A 13,886-nucleotide genomic window follows, 5' to 3' on the forward strand; every position below is an offset into this window, starting at 1 on the left:
CCTATTTTCGTAATTAAGAAAAAATCTGGCAAATGGCGCTTATTACATGATCTTAGAGCCATTAATGCACAAATGCGTCTATTTGGACCAGTTCAGCGAGGGCTACCATTGCTTTCTGCCTTACCCAAAAATTGGGAAATTATAATTATAGATATTAAAGATTGCTTTTTCTCTATACCTTTATGCCCTCAAGATAGGCAAAGATTTGCATTTACCATCCCAGCCATTAATCATTTAGAACCGGATCAAAGATACCAATGGAAGGTCCTACCTCAGGGGATGGCGAATAGCCCCACCATGTGTCAACTGTATGTGCAATTGGCACTTAAGTCAGTTAGAGAGCATTTTCCATCATTACAGGTGATAATTTATATGGATGACATTTTGATTTGCCATAAAAATTCAAAGTTATTGCAAGATGCATACCCTATATTAATAAAAACGTTAGGGCAATGGGGATTGCAGGTGGCCACTGAAAAAGTGCAAGTTGCTCGAATGGGAGCCTTCCTAGGGTCACTCATTTATCCTGACAAAATTGTTCCTCAAAAATTAGAGATTCGCAAAGATCAACTACATACCTTGAATGATTTCCAAAAATTGCTAGGAGATATTAATTGGCTAAGACCATTTTTGAAAATTCCATCAGCAGAATTAAAGCCCTTATTTGACATATTAGAGGGAGATACCCACATCTCCTCCCACAGAGCACTTACCCCAGCTGCATGTCAAGCTTTACAAACGATAGAAAAGGCCTTACAAGATGCTCAATTACAACGCATTGAGGAGTCAAAGTCATTTGAATTGTGCATATTAAAAACTGCACAGTTACCAACAGCAGTCTTATGGCAAAAAGGACCCTTATTGTGGGTCCATCCTAATGCTTCCCCTGCAAAAATCATTGAGTGGTATCCTAATGCAATTGCTCAACTTGCACTTAGGGGGATAAAAGCAGCTATTACTTATTTTGGGAAAGAACCTCATATGCTAATCGTACCTTATACTTCTGCTCAAGTTCAAACCCTGGCAGCAACAACAAACGATTGGGCAGTCTTGGTTGCCTCTTATTCAGGACAAATTGATAATCATTATCCAAAACATCCAATTTTACAATTTGCCTTAAGCCAAGCCATAGTGTTTCCAGTAATAACAGCCAAACACCCACTTCCGGATGGGGTAGTAGTGTATACAGATGGATCCAAATCTGGCATAGGTGCATATGTATTAAATGGCCAAGTAACATCTAAACAATATAATGAGACATCACCCCAGATTGTAGAGTGTTTGATAGTTCTAGAAGTCCTTGAAACTTTTCCGGGACCGCTCAATATTGTATCTGACTCTTCATATGTGGTCAATGCAGTTAATATGCTTGAAGTTGCTGGCTTAATTAGACCCTCTAGCAAGCTTGCTCACATTTTTCAGCAAATTCAGTCAGCCTTGTTACATAGAAGACATCTTGTGTATATTACTCATGTTAGGGCTCATTCTGGCCTTCCTGGCCCCATGTCTCATGGAAATGACTTGGCAGACAAAGCTACTAGAATAGTGGCTGCTGCTCTGTCCTCGCAGTCAGAGGCTGCAAGGGAGTTTCATAAACGCTTCCACGTGACGGCTGAAACATTACGCCGCCGTTTCACTTTAACTAGGAAAGAAGCTCGTGACATTGTCACCCAATGTCAAAACTGTTGTCAATTTCTGCCTACTCCTCATGTAGGGGTAAACCCCCGAGGCATCAGACCATTACAGGTCTGGCAAATGGATGTCACTCATATTTCCTCCTTTGGAAGAAATCAATATTTACATGTTTCCATTGACACCTGCTCTGGTGTTATGTTTGCTACACCTTTAACAGGTGAGAAAGCCTCTCATGTTATACAGCACTGTTTAGAAGCATGGAGTGCTTGGGGCAAGCCCACAGTTCTTAAAACTGATAATGGGCCAGCATATACCTCTACTAAATTTCAGCAATTTTGTCATCAAATGGATGTCACTCACTTGACTGGCCTTCCTTATAATCCTCAAGGACAAGGCATTGTGGAACGTGCTCACAGTACACTTAAGTCTTATCTCATAAAACAAAAAAGGGGGAGTTGATGAGACTCTGCCCTCAGTGCCAAGAGTAGCTGTATCTATGGCACTCTTTACACTCAATTTTTTGAATCTTGACGAGCAAGGTCGCTCTGCATCTGATCGACATAGCTCAGACCCTGATAGACCAAAAGAAATGGTCAAATGGAAGGATGTCTTAACTGGTCTGTGGAAAGGCCCGGATCCTATTTTGATAAGATCCAGGGGAGCTGTTTGTGTTTTTCCACAGAGTGAAGACAACCCATTTTGGCTGCCGGAACGACTCACCCGCAAGATATTCATCAAGGATGGTGCAGAAGATGCAGACCTCCCGAGGACTGCTCCTGATCCTGACAATGCTGAACTTGTCTCAGGTTCCTAGTATGAGGGGCGAACAGAGATGGGCCATTCTTTCGACATTCCCTAAACCAATGCCAGTTCGCCATAATGCTATAGTTTTTCCAAAATTCTTTACTACTAATAAAACATTAGATTTGCCATATCTACCCTATGATCCCACCCGAGCACCATTAGGGGAAAATCGCTCTTTATTAGAACAGGGTTCTTTATGTTTTCAAATAAATGGACCAGGAAAATGTATCAACCTCACAGCTCGAGCTTTGGGGAAGTTTAATGAGCACCGAGGAGGTTGGGTAAGCACAACCCAAGATACTTCCAATGCAGATATAACCTTTACAAATCGGACCTTTTGGCAGGAGGCAATTTGGGTTAATGGTACATTTCTACCACCTAACTTTTCAGACAAAGAACGTCCCCACCAACCAAAAATAGCCCCTCATTGTAGCTTGGAAGATGAAGGGCTGATATTGCCTTGGTCTGATTGTCAATCCTCCATCACTCGTTGGGCAGATCAGAGTAAAACCTTTTCCTTTTCTCCCAACATGATAGATGATCCAGAGAAGGAATTTGTTATGAAAAAGGGACTTTTCATACAGGACTTTAGAATGCATCCCTTTCACAAGTGGGTGCTTTGTGGAGTCAATGGCAGTTGTACAGAACTCAATCCTTTGATCTTTATCCAGGGAGGAGCAGTTGGAAAGGCTTCTTTTAATGGCATCTCAAGATTTGCTCAGTATTGGGGAATACATGCTGCCTCCCAGGATTCTTATGGATATACTAATACCAGTGTCGAGATCACTGGGTTCAATAAAACTTTGGTAAACCAGATTAATTATCCATCTACCCCAGTCTGTGTTTACCCCCCTTTCTTGTTTATTCTTTCAAATGATTCATTTGAAGTCTGTTCCAATGATTCTTGTTGGATTTCTCAATGTTGGGACATAACAAAGAACACCCGTGCCATGGTTGCACGGATCCCACGTTGGATCCCGGTTCCGGTGGAAACACCCTCCACCTTATCCCTGTTTCGACAAAAAAGAGATTTTGGAATTACTGCTGCCGTGATCATAGCAATTTCAGCCAGTGCAGCTGCTGCTACAGCTGCAGGGTATGCTATGGTTAGTACGGTTCAATCAGGCACAAAATTAAATCAGCTTTCAGCAGATCTGGCTGATGCCATCACTGTCCAAACTTCTGCTAGTACCAAGTTAAAGGGAGGGCTGATGATATTAAATCAGCGCCTTGACTTGGCAGAAGAACAGATAGGAGTTCTATACCAGATGGCCCAGTTGGGTTGTGAAAGAAAACTGGAAGCCCTGTGTATTACCAGTGTCCAATATGAAAATTTTACTTATGCAGCTAATCTGTCTAGACAGCTTTCCTTGTATCTTGCAGGAAATTGGTCTGAGGGATTCGATGAGACTCTTGAGGCCCTGAGGGTGGCAGTTTTAAAGATCAACTCAACGCGAGTGGACCTGTCATTGACAGAGGGCCTCTCCTCCTGGATTTCATCTGCATTTTCTTATTTTAAGGAATGGGTGGGGGTAGGTTTATTTGGCGTTGCCACCTGCTGTGGACTTGTGTTCATGCTCTGGTTGGTTTGCAAGCTCAGAACCCAACAAACACGTGACAAGGTTGTGATAGCTCAAGCACTTGCTGCCATTGAGCAAGGCGCCTCCCCCGAAATCTGGCTATCTATGCTCAAAAATTAGTTGACATTGGTGGCTGGCCTCTTTTGTAGAGTTCGCCCTAGGTCATTTAGTAGTTACTGTCACATAGCACTGCGGTATCCAGGGACGGGCAACTTTCCTCATGCACAGATCATCCTAAGACACGGGGCCCAGTGGCGATAGGGTTACCCTATGACAGGAAAAGGCTGTGACATTGGAGGAACGACCTAAGACAGGAGCCACAGCGGATGGGCATAATTACACAGACCTAGTCCAGCCTCAATTTAATAAAATAAAAAGGGGGAGATGTGGAAAGCCGTGCAGCGTGCAGCGTGCAGCGAGCAATCGCTGTGGAGAGCCGTGCGCGTGCCGCGAGCAATCACCATTATAAGATGGCGCTGGCCTCCGCTGTGACAAACTAGTAAACAAGCCTTGTGCGCAAGTGCGAGAGTGAACTCACTCTTAGTCACTGCCCATTCTCGGGGTGTAATAGTGGTGTGATGAGCGAGCAACGAATCAAGAGCTGTCACGCCACATCAGGTGCTGAAACGTCATGACTGAGTGCTATATAAGGGACTCCATTTTCTGGGGTCGAGATCTTCCTGAGAAGTAAGCAATAAAGCTTTGCTGCAGAAGATTCCGGTTGTCCTGAGTGTGTTCTTGCCGGCGGGGACAAAAGCTCGGGATAGTGCATATGAGACTGTCTATTCTGTAAGGGGAATGAGAGGCTACACTTTCTTTAAAGAGAGGGAGAGACTGCATATTCTGTAAGGAGCATGAGAGACTGCATTCTGTAAGAGGGTGAGAAACATCATATTCCGTAAGGGGGTAAGAGCATCTTCAAGGTCTATAAGGAGCATGGCATTCTTCACATCCCTCTTAGGCAGTACGTGCTGTTCTTGCTCACTTCCTTCTTTCTTCTCTCCTGATTCACATCCATCTGAAAGTTGGGCTTTATTCCATTTCAGCACACGCATCTATTGGGAATCTATTCAACTATTGTGAAAGAATTCACCTGTCCTGCCAGGGACTCATTTCCAAACAGTACTGGGTTTCCTGGAGTGGGAAAACTTGCAGACTCTGTCACCTATTCCCCTTTCTCTCTTAAAGGTTTGCTTTGTCAAACAACCCCAGCTAGAGTTTGCATTTTACTTTGTGGCATTGGGCCTGGCTCTCCCTAAAGAAGGAAGAACTCTCCACCGACTTTTAGTGTGACTGACAGCTTTCCCTTGACCAGACTTCTCATCCCTCATCCAGTCCGTTTATTCTTCTTGTCCTCAGGCAACTGCTCACCTTGAAGCTTACAATACATCCCTATACAGTCTATTGCTCATGGAGGCACAAGATATTAGTGTGTAGAGGCTAGAATCTTGTTATCTTGAACATCATTGTCAATAAATCATTCATGCATCAAAGTCACCAGAAATGCTTGGCTAGACCAGTGTCTGCAAATAGGGTCGCCCATGTCATCAACCTGAGAGCCTGAAAGGGTAAATTTACATATTTCTGGAGGATTAAAAACTGCCATGCATCAACATTTATAAAATGTGACATACAAAATTGACATGGTATGTGTTTGGTACATCAAAATTCTTATTGTAGTAAATTTTGTTTTATTTTCTATTCTTTTGTGCTACCCATTTATGCCTGAAGGTGGTATCCATAGTTTACCAACAGAGTAGACAATTCATGGAAATAACTGGAACAATGTTATGCACTTCATTAGATCCCAAAGAAGCAAAGTCCAGGAGCTGGTTAGACACATTCGGCCCCTGAGCCTACACATGCTCCAACACATGGCCATACACACATGCTCAGGCATGTATGCACACATACAACTGGAGTTGGTAGGCTTAAGAAGAGGAGTACACAAGTTGCAGGGAAAAGTGGTAGGTTGGGGATAAACCTATAGGAAAAGGAATGAGAGTGGATTTGATGAAAATTTACTACATGCATAGATAAAATTCTCAAACAATGTTCTTTGAATTTATAAAGGAATAACTCTAGAGGTGGGACTGAGACAGGATAAATCCACCCTGACTAGATACACCCGCTACTAAAATACAAAGAACAACTATGGAGGTAGGGTGGGGGCAGGACTAGGCCACTGTGCTATTGGGTGCTGCTCATCAGCTTAATCTGTACATTGAGTCAAGCTCAGTTTAGTTTTCCTGCAGGTCACAAGACTGGTGACCTTATGCTCTGCTTCTTTCTTTTCCTCAGATGGACAGAGGTGGATAGGGAAGCAATGTTCAGTTTACACAGCCCCTTTCTATTTGCTTATTTAAAAGAAACATGTTAACATTAGAAAAACAGAAAAAATAGAGAGCAAAAGAAAATAGTTCCTTATAACTCTAATTATCAAATGGCTCTGAATGCATTTGAACTTTTCGTTAACAGGAGCTGCTACTTAATCAGATGTTTGCAGTTGTGGTACACCATGAATCTTTATATATGTCCATGTGGGATTTAAGGGGCAAGGTTATGCTTTAACTGGTTTCATTAGCACCCACATTTTTGTGTGGTCTGCTTTCTCATGTGATAAGGTTTCAGTAATGTTATTTTGATCTTACAAAGTTTGCAGTGGCAGCCGAGCCTTGGCATTTGGATACAAGTTAATTACCCAAACAAGCCTCATGGTTTGAGCTTTCCTTGTTTCTAAGTCTTTGTTATTGTATTTGTGCAGACAACATTCTTCAGAAACACCATTTATTGTTGTTAGATTATTTTGTAGTATTATTATATTATTCTAAAAATACAGATCATGACCCAAAAGACAAAAGGAATTGTAGATCTCAGTCTAAATTCACTCTGAGATCCTGTTGTCATCTATCCTGGATATCACAGCCAGGAGACACCAGGGTTTTCCCAGAAGACTTGACAGTAATCTACCTTATTAACACTTTTAACCCTTTGCTGATTATGGCATATTGATTTTTCTTTCGAATTTCTATTTCTTTGCTGTTTATACAAGATAGCCCTACAAAGAAAGCATTTCTTAACCCTTTGTGAGTGGAGGGTTGTGACCATAAAGATGTTAGCATACTCTGATACAAGACATCCTAAAAACAATCAGTGTTCACAGGCTGCATCTTTATCCTTAGCACTGTTTCCTTCTGGCTCCATTACATAGGTAATGAAGAAACAGCAAGAAGAAAATTAGCTCATATTTCTGTAAGCTGTGATAATTATTCCCAAATAATCAATTAAAATCATACCACTGATCTGCTCAATCCCCTTGTCCGCAGGTCTTGGCATTGGCTCATATTTGGAGTTGGTATTGTGAGATGTTAAGTGAAACTTAAACAGAAGAGATGCTCTGATAATGTGTGAATGTGCCTTATCAAGGAAATGAACAGAAAAACAGACTCATAGAAAAACAGCAGGTGGGTGTAAAGCCACAAGCTAACTAATGGTCTGCAAGCCAAGGGATAACTCAGAGCATCAGTAACCACAGGAGCCAGGGCTGGGAGGCACCAGGAAATACTCCTTCTCACAACTTCCAGAAAGACCAACCCCCACCAAAGCCCTGGTCTTAGACATCCAAGTTACAGTCTTGGAAGAAAGAATTCTCACATTTGAGCCATTTTTCTGGGTTACGGGACCCTGGGAAGATAACGGAGTCTGTTTGCTGTCTTTCTGGAGGACTGGGTCACAGCTCACCTTCACAGCGAGGGACAGTAGAGCTCCAGACCACATTTCCATCTTGCAAGATGCACGTGATGGACTCAGAACCCTGAGTCTTCACAAAGCCATCATCACAGTGGAAGGACACTGAACTTCCCAGCAGAAACCTGTCTCCAAAACGCCGTCCATTCACAGGAATCCCAGGGTCGTGGCACTCGTTCTGACCAAATGCTGTATCATTAAAAAGAAACGTCAGTAAAGATGCTTGAATACTAATTTCATGTCCTGAAAAGGAAGGAAACATCATATTTATAAAACAATAGTGTCATCCATAGATAAATCCAACAAATCAACTAAATATTAGTAAAAGAGAGTAGGAGGGGGAAGAAGTCATAGCACAATGACAAACAAGCCTTTTGTCTATCTTCTCCACAGCATGTTTCTGGGGGAACTCACTTTCACTGTGTTCCAAGAAGAAGGGAAGAGCATAACACAGTGGTCAGCAGAGAGATCAGAAGGGCTCTGACCTGTGTGAACCCTGCTTGTAGCCTAACCTTGGGATCTGGGGAAGAAATCTTATGATCTAGACCTGTCTCTCTTTGTTTATACCATAAAGAATATTAAGCTTATGTCCTTTAGTTGTTAACACCAATTAAAATAAGTATGGCCAAATTCTATAATCTGACCAGTCCAGTATTACTGATATTAGTTCTATCAGCTCACATTTTCCTTCATTATTTCATATGATTTTCAAAAGAGGAAACTAAAGCAAAGGGAAGTTAGCTGCCAGATTGACACGGGCAAGGTATGTTCAGGTACCACTGCTCTTATCCCTAGGACTTGATATCTGATACAGCAGTGTGGTTTTGGCACCCTGTATCCTTCTTTAAAGCATGTATTTTTAGGTAGATGTGTTGCTGGATGGATAGAAGGATGAATGAATTGAAGGTCATGTAGAAGCAATGACTGTTGGATAAATGAGTGGATAAAGGGATAGATAATAATGGATGGATGGATACTGAAGAATAGATTGAGAGATGAATGGGTAGTGAAGGGTCCCTAGGTAGCAAAAGAGTTATGTATGCATGGATGGATATGAAGAATTGTGGGTGGACAAATAGGTAAATTGATGAAAGGATGGTGAATAGATGTAAGAATAGTGAATAGGTGGATGGAAGGATGGATGAATGAATGAATGAATGAGTAGATTTATGCATGGATGAAGAGATAATGAAGAATAAATGGATGGGAAATGATGGACAGATGAATGGATAATTGAGTGGACAGATGACTCAATGGACAGATGACTGGCTGGCTGAATAGGCAGATAATAGTAGATAGATGGATGGATGGATGGATGTCTTCATGGGAAATGAATAATAAATGGATTAGTGGACTGATGGTGCATGGGGGGGGGAAGGAGAGGGGGAGGGGGGAGGGGGAGGGGGAGATGGAGGGAGAGAAAGAATATCTATGTGAGAATTCTACTCCAGTCCTCTTAAGGCACAGGCCTCTTAAGGACAGTGCCTTTTTGTTCATAAGGATGATATATAATTTTGTTATTTTTATAGTCCCAAGGTATCAGTCTTGAGTTCTTAGTTCATATACATGTGAACATGGTGGGGTATGGAAGAGGAACTTGTGTGGCCCACTCACTGGTATATGTGATGTTGAAACCTCTGCCAGTGGTGGAGTGATCAGACTGAAACTCCAGGCGTACTATGTGTCCACTGCTGGCCAGCTGTGCAGGCACCTCATTGCCAGAGAAAGTTCCGAGGACTGTGATGTCAGAAATCCCATCATCCTTGACGGCAAGGAAGTCAAACTGAGGTTCCACATCGAAATCATTGAAGATGAGGTGAATCCGGCTCCCGGGCTCAGATATAATCAACCACACACAGTTCATGTTGTTGCCATACTCCTCAGGATAGTTTGGCGAGAGGATGATCCCAGAGGGTGCCGTGAAGTTGAAGAAACACGAAACTGCGGGCACATGGGAATATTTTCAGATAGTTCTGCCCAGCTCCAAAGCACTGTCATATGAACTCACCTTCAGAGAACTTGGGATGCTTGTCCTACAAGCAGGGGTTCACAATACAGCTACTCTGAGCTCTGTGTGCTGGAGACCAGATGTTCTCCTGCACAACTGTAAGAGCAGCTAGGACCTATCGATACTTGAGTATCATTTTAGTTTTTCCTAAAAACAATTCTATCAGATTGGCTAAAAAATTACTACAGATGGCTATATTTATTTATAAGTGAAAACATTTTTTATTTTGTGCGAGTGTGTGTAATATCTAAAGTTTGATGGCTAAGACATATCACTTGATTCTCTAACTGAATTATAAATGGCCACCATCACCTGGCTCATACAACCAGCTCATATCCAGGTACTGCCTAAGGTAATCAAGTTCATGTGATTTCTTGGTAGAGATGGTGGTAGATGTCTTATTCTTTTCCTAATGTAGAATTATTAAATTTGTTCTGTGGTGTATACAAGGGATGGAGCCACTAGAATAATCCATCTATGGTTTTGAATTAGTTGGTGGTAATACAAAAGAATATAATGACATTAATGGTGGGTCATTATCTAATAAATAGATGTTTTGTTTTTCCTCTGGGGGAAAAAAGGAGGGGGGAGGTCAGCTATTTTTTACCAAGCAGCCAGAATTAAGGTGTTTGCAGCAGGGTGAGGAAACAGGAAGCCCTGAGCTGCCACCAAGGCCAACTCTCTGACACACTTCCCTTCTTCCATATCTGATGCAATTCCCCCACAGGTAGTACTCACACACGCAGCTTGGCTTGTTGCCCGACCACTGGTTGTTTTTCTGGCAGGTAATCACTCTCTCTCCCACCAGCTCAAACGCTGCCTGGCACTCAAAGGTGAGCGTGTCTCCATGCAAGAAGCTGCTGCCAGTCCGCTTCCCATAGGCTGGGATGCCAGGGTCCCCACAGCCTCCCTTCTCAATTTCTGAGGAGAAGGAAATAAACAAGCCACAGAATACCCCTTAGAGAACATGGTAGACGGTGCTCTTTAGCAAAGAAAACAGCTGTCTCCTTTCCTGCATCCAAACATTGTTTGGATAAAAAGTTTCAAAGAGGTTCTCAGATCCTATATTTTATTATAAAATGCGGGATGAACAAGTCACATGGCTGTGCAGAGGTGCTGAGCAGGAAAGCATGAGAGGTAGCAGATGCCACTTCCCAGCATTTCTAGCCTTCTAAGACTAAGACGTGAGTTCTAACTTGGGTGTTACCTATGCTTTGGCTATGAACAAGGCAAGCAAGGTCATTTGCAACCACTACATTGAAACCAGCCTAATCTATTTGAATATTCTTCCTCTTAACTGAGTATTAAAACATCCAATGATGTAGATAGAATGAACCTGTTTACAATCCTGGAAAAAACAAAACTGCAGGTGGATCTCTTTCCTCAAAGCATCATGGCATTGAGGGAGAGTACAAACCTATAAAGAGTTTACAGACATTGTCTCGAATGTCAACAACACAGTAGCTAATCAGCTGAGAGATATTATTCATTAGTAATTTGCAAAACAGTCTTGAGAGTCACCTGCTTGTGAGCCTCTCATGCTAAGGGCCAGGAGGTGTCTGACTGTCTCTCCCGCCAAAGGTGCAAAGAGCCCTGTCTAGAGGCCAGTGCACAGATACTTTGAAGAACTCATGTCTACCATATCCTCTGTAAATCATCAACATAGTCTAGCCACTATGTAAGTCAGGTCTATAGAACTTCAACTTCAACAATGAGTAGCTTCCCTCTGAGGGGACTTGGTGAGGATAATTTTCATTGATACTTTATGCAGAACCTTGCAAAATGCCCCCAATTATTCACCAAAGTGTCACTCAAGAGAACATCTCTGCTGTAGCTCCATGGGAGTGTTTGAAGAAATCAAGACACTAGAAGGAGAAGGTGACTGTGCAGGTTAACATAGCACCAAACCTCTGTTTCTAGACTCTCTTCCCATGGATGGAGTCAGGTATCCTTCCAAATGGACTTTAACAAGCTGGAGGTGACTTGGGTAGGCTCTCTTGGAAATACAGTTTGCACTTGAATAAAAGGGTTCAAATCTTCACAGAAAACAAATGCTATAAGTGTATCCTTCCCTGTAAATATGATCACAGAGGCAAGAGCCATCAAATAGATTAGAGCACTTTCTATAATTTTTTTGAGATGGCTGTCCTGTCTCCTGAAAATATCTGTGCCAAGTCTCTTGGTGTCTCCATGGTAATCTATTGATGTATCTTTTAACTATCACCTTTAGAAATGCTAAAATGATTTCCCACTTTCAATTTTCACCTCACGTTTTCCTGACCTATTCAAAGTATTTATTTTTGAGCATTTCAGTAGTTTTTTTTCTATAAATATGTTTCTTAGAATGACATTACCAGTTTAACATTTATCCTACTAAATTTTATTTTCATTTGCTACTTTACACTGTGTCTATACACATTCGCATATTAATACAGCAATGGAGTTCACTACCCTCTGAATGTGGGTGAGCAGTTTTGAAAACTGGTATAACTGTTCTGAGACACAAGTAAATCATAACACTGAACTGACAGCTGAGCTTGTCCTTGAAGGTTCTTCTTTCTTCTCATCTTAGGTGGAACATGGGGAGAGCAATATGTTTGCAGAAATGTGATGGTGCCCTCAGACAGAATTCTAGGAAGCCTATAAGAGGAAGTATAAAAGCAGCAGCCCAAGGGACCTGGCAAGGCAATCCTCCAAGAAATGCTATTCAAGTATTATGATAAACTCTGTTAATTAGTAGATTGGACAGGTTTGTATCTACAAAATGCAGTTATAATCAACTAAACCCATACCCCCGAATCAACCAAGCCACTATTATTACTTTGATACAACACTACAGGGCATTCAGCATCTATGTAAGTCTGGTCACCAATAGGAACTAATATCACCCACCCTGCCTTACAGTCTTTGTACCTACCCTGACCTCAGCACTTCTCAGCCCATGTCAGGTAGGTGACCATATTGGTGACATCTGCATTTACCCTGTGTTCTTTATCAGTAAGATCACACCATGTCCTCACTGGTTTAGACTTATCCATTCTCCTTCTCCTTGACCCTATAGATGTCCTTGACTGTCTCAAGCTAAGCACCTGTGCCTGCCTACTTGCTGGTACCTCTTGATTCGATTAAAGCCATGTTTTCTAAGTTAGAAATCAGCATTGTGGCTTCTCCATGTGATGATTCCCATGATGCCCAGCTAAAGGTGAGAGAAGGTAGTTGAACATTATAGATCCTTCTTGTTCAAACATAACCCTTCCTTTCTGTCTAAATGCTACTTCGCTCTGTGATCTGAAGTTACCCCCCCCCCCAAATCCCACATTGGCATTGATGGTCTGAATGGCTCACTAAAACTTCAGGATTATGAGGAATCTGAATTTCTGCAGCTGGCAATCCAAATTTGTCTCACATTGTCTTTAGAGCCCTCAGTAGCCCCATGGCACCCAACCCTGTATCTGAGCTAACATTATTGTGATGGTGGGCTAAAACTTTTGGCACTTATCATTTCAGAAGCCAGGAACTTTCACCCACCTCAAAGCCATCAGTGCTATCACCTGGAACCTATGGCAGAGAGTCCTTGCTTTGCTGTAACTCATCCACATTAATTGATTTATTACGTTTTAAAAATTCTGTGGCTATAAATATTTGGGTAATAGTTTTCACAATAGGATGTGACATACAGAGAAAATGGATCTCATTTGAAGCTACTGCCACTCATTTGGCTCAGAATGAACCGGGAACAGTGCAGTGTTTTGGTACCTTCATTTGGATGACACTCTGCTTCCTAGTGATTGAGATTCACAGAAGCTAGATGCCTCTGCTCTTTCTCTCTCCATCTCTTTTTACTCCCCTCCATTTCTCTTTGGGGTTTATAGCCTGTTCTTTTATGAAGGTCTTGAAAGGTTTTAGAACTAAGAAGGATGCAGATAAGTCAGTTAAATTCATCACTGTGAACCTGTCCTTTAACAGTACCAGGAGATGCACTCTCAGAATGATGGAAGAGGCACACCCTTTCTGCCCTGAACACCCCATTTGGCATTTGCCATTGTCTATGTATGAAGATCTTTGAGATACTTGTCCAGGCACAGCCATGTTCTTGCTAATATGTGGGCTGC

The 13,886-nt window shown here is 42.1% G+C and overlaps 1 protein-coding gene across 1 annotated transcript in view; it reads right to left on the reverse strand.

Moving 5' to 3' along the window:
• The window catches only part of Csmd1 (CUB and Sushi multiple domains 1), a 1,626,901-nt gene that overhangs the window by 319,593 nt on the left and 1,293,422 nt on the right, over nt 1–13,886 (reverse strand). The window contains exons 13-15 of the mRNA XM_085844142.1: nt 10,513–10,695; nt 9,381–9,707; nt 7,761–7,955 (exon numbers count right to left, since the gene is read on the reverse strand). Of these exons, the coding sequence (XP_085700268.1) occupies nt 7,761–7,955; nt 9,381–9,707; nt 10,513–10,695 (705 nt within the window). The remainder of the gene's footprint in view (nt 1–7,760; nt 7,956–9,380; nt 9,708–10,512; nt 10,696–13,886) is intronic.

Source organism: Mus caroli, unplaced genomic scaffold (genome assembly GCF_978045245.1).
Source record: "Mus caroli unplaced genomic scaffold, Mus_caroli_1 scaffold_10, whole genome shotgun sequence".
NCBI lineage: Eukaryota > Metazoa > Chordata > Mammalia > Rodentia > Muridae > Mus > Mus caroli.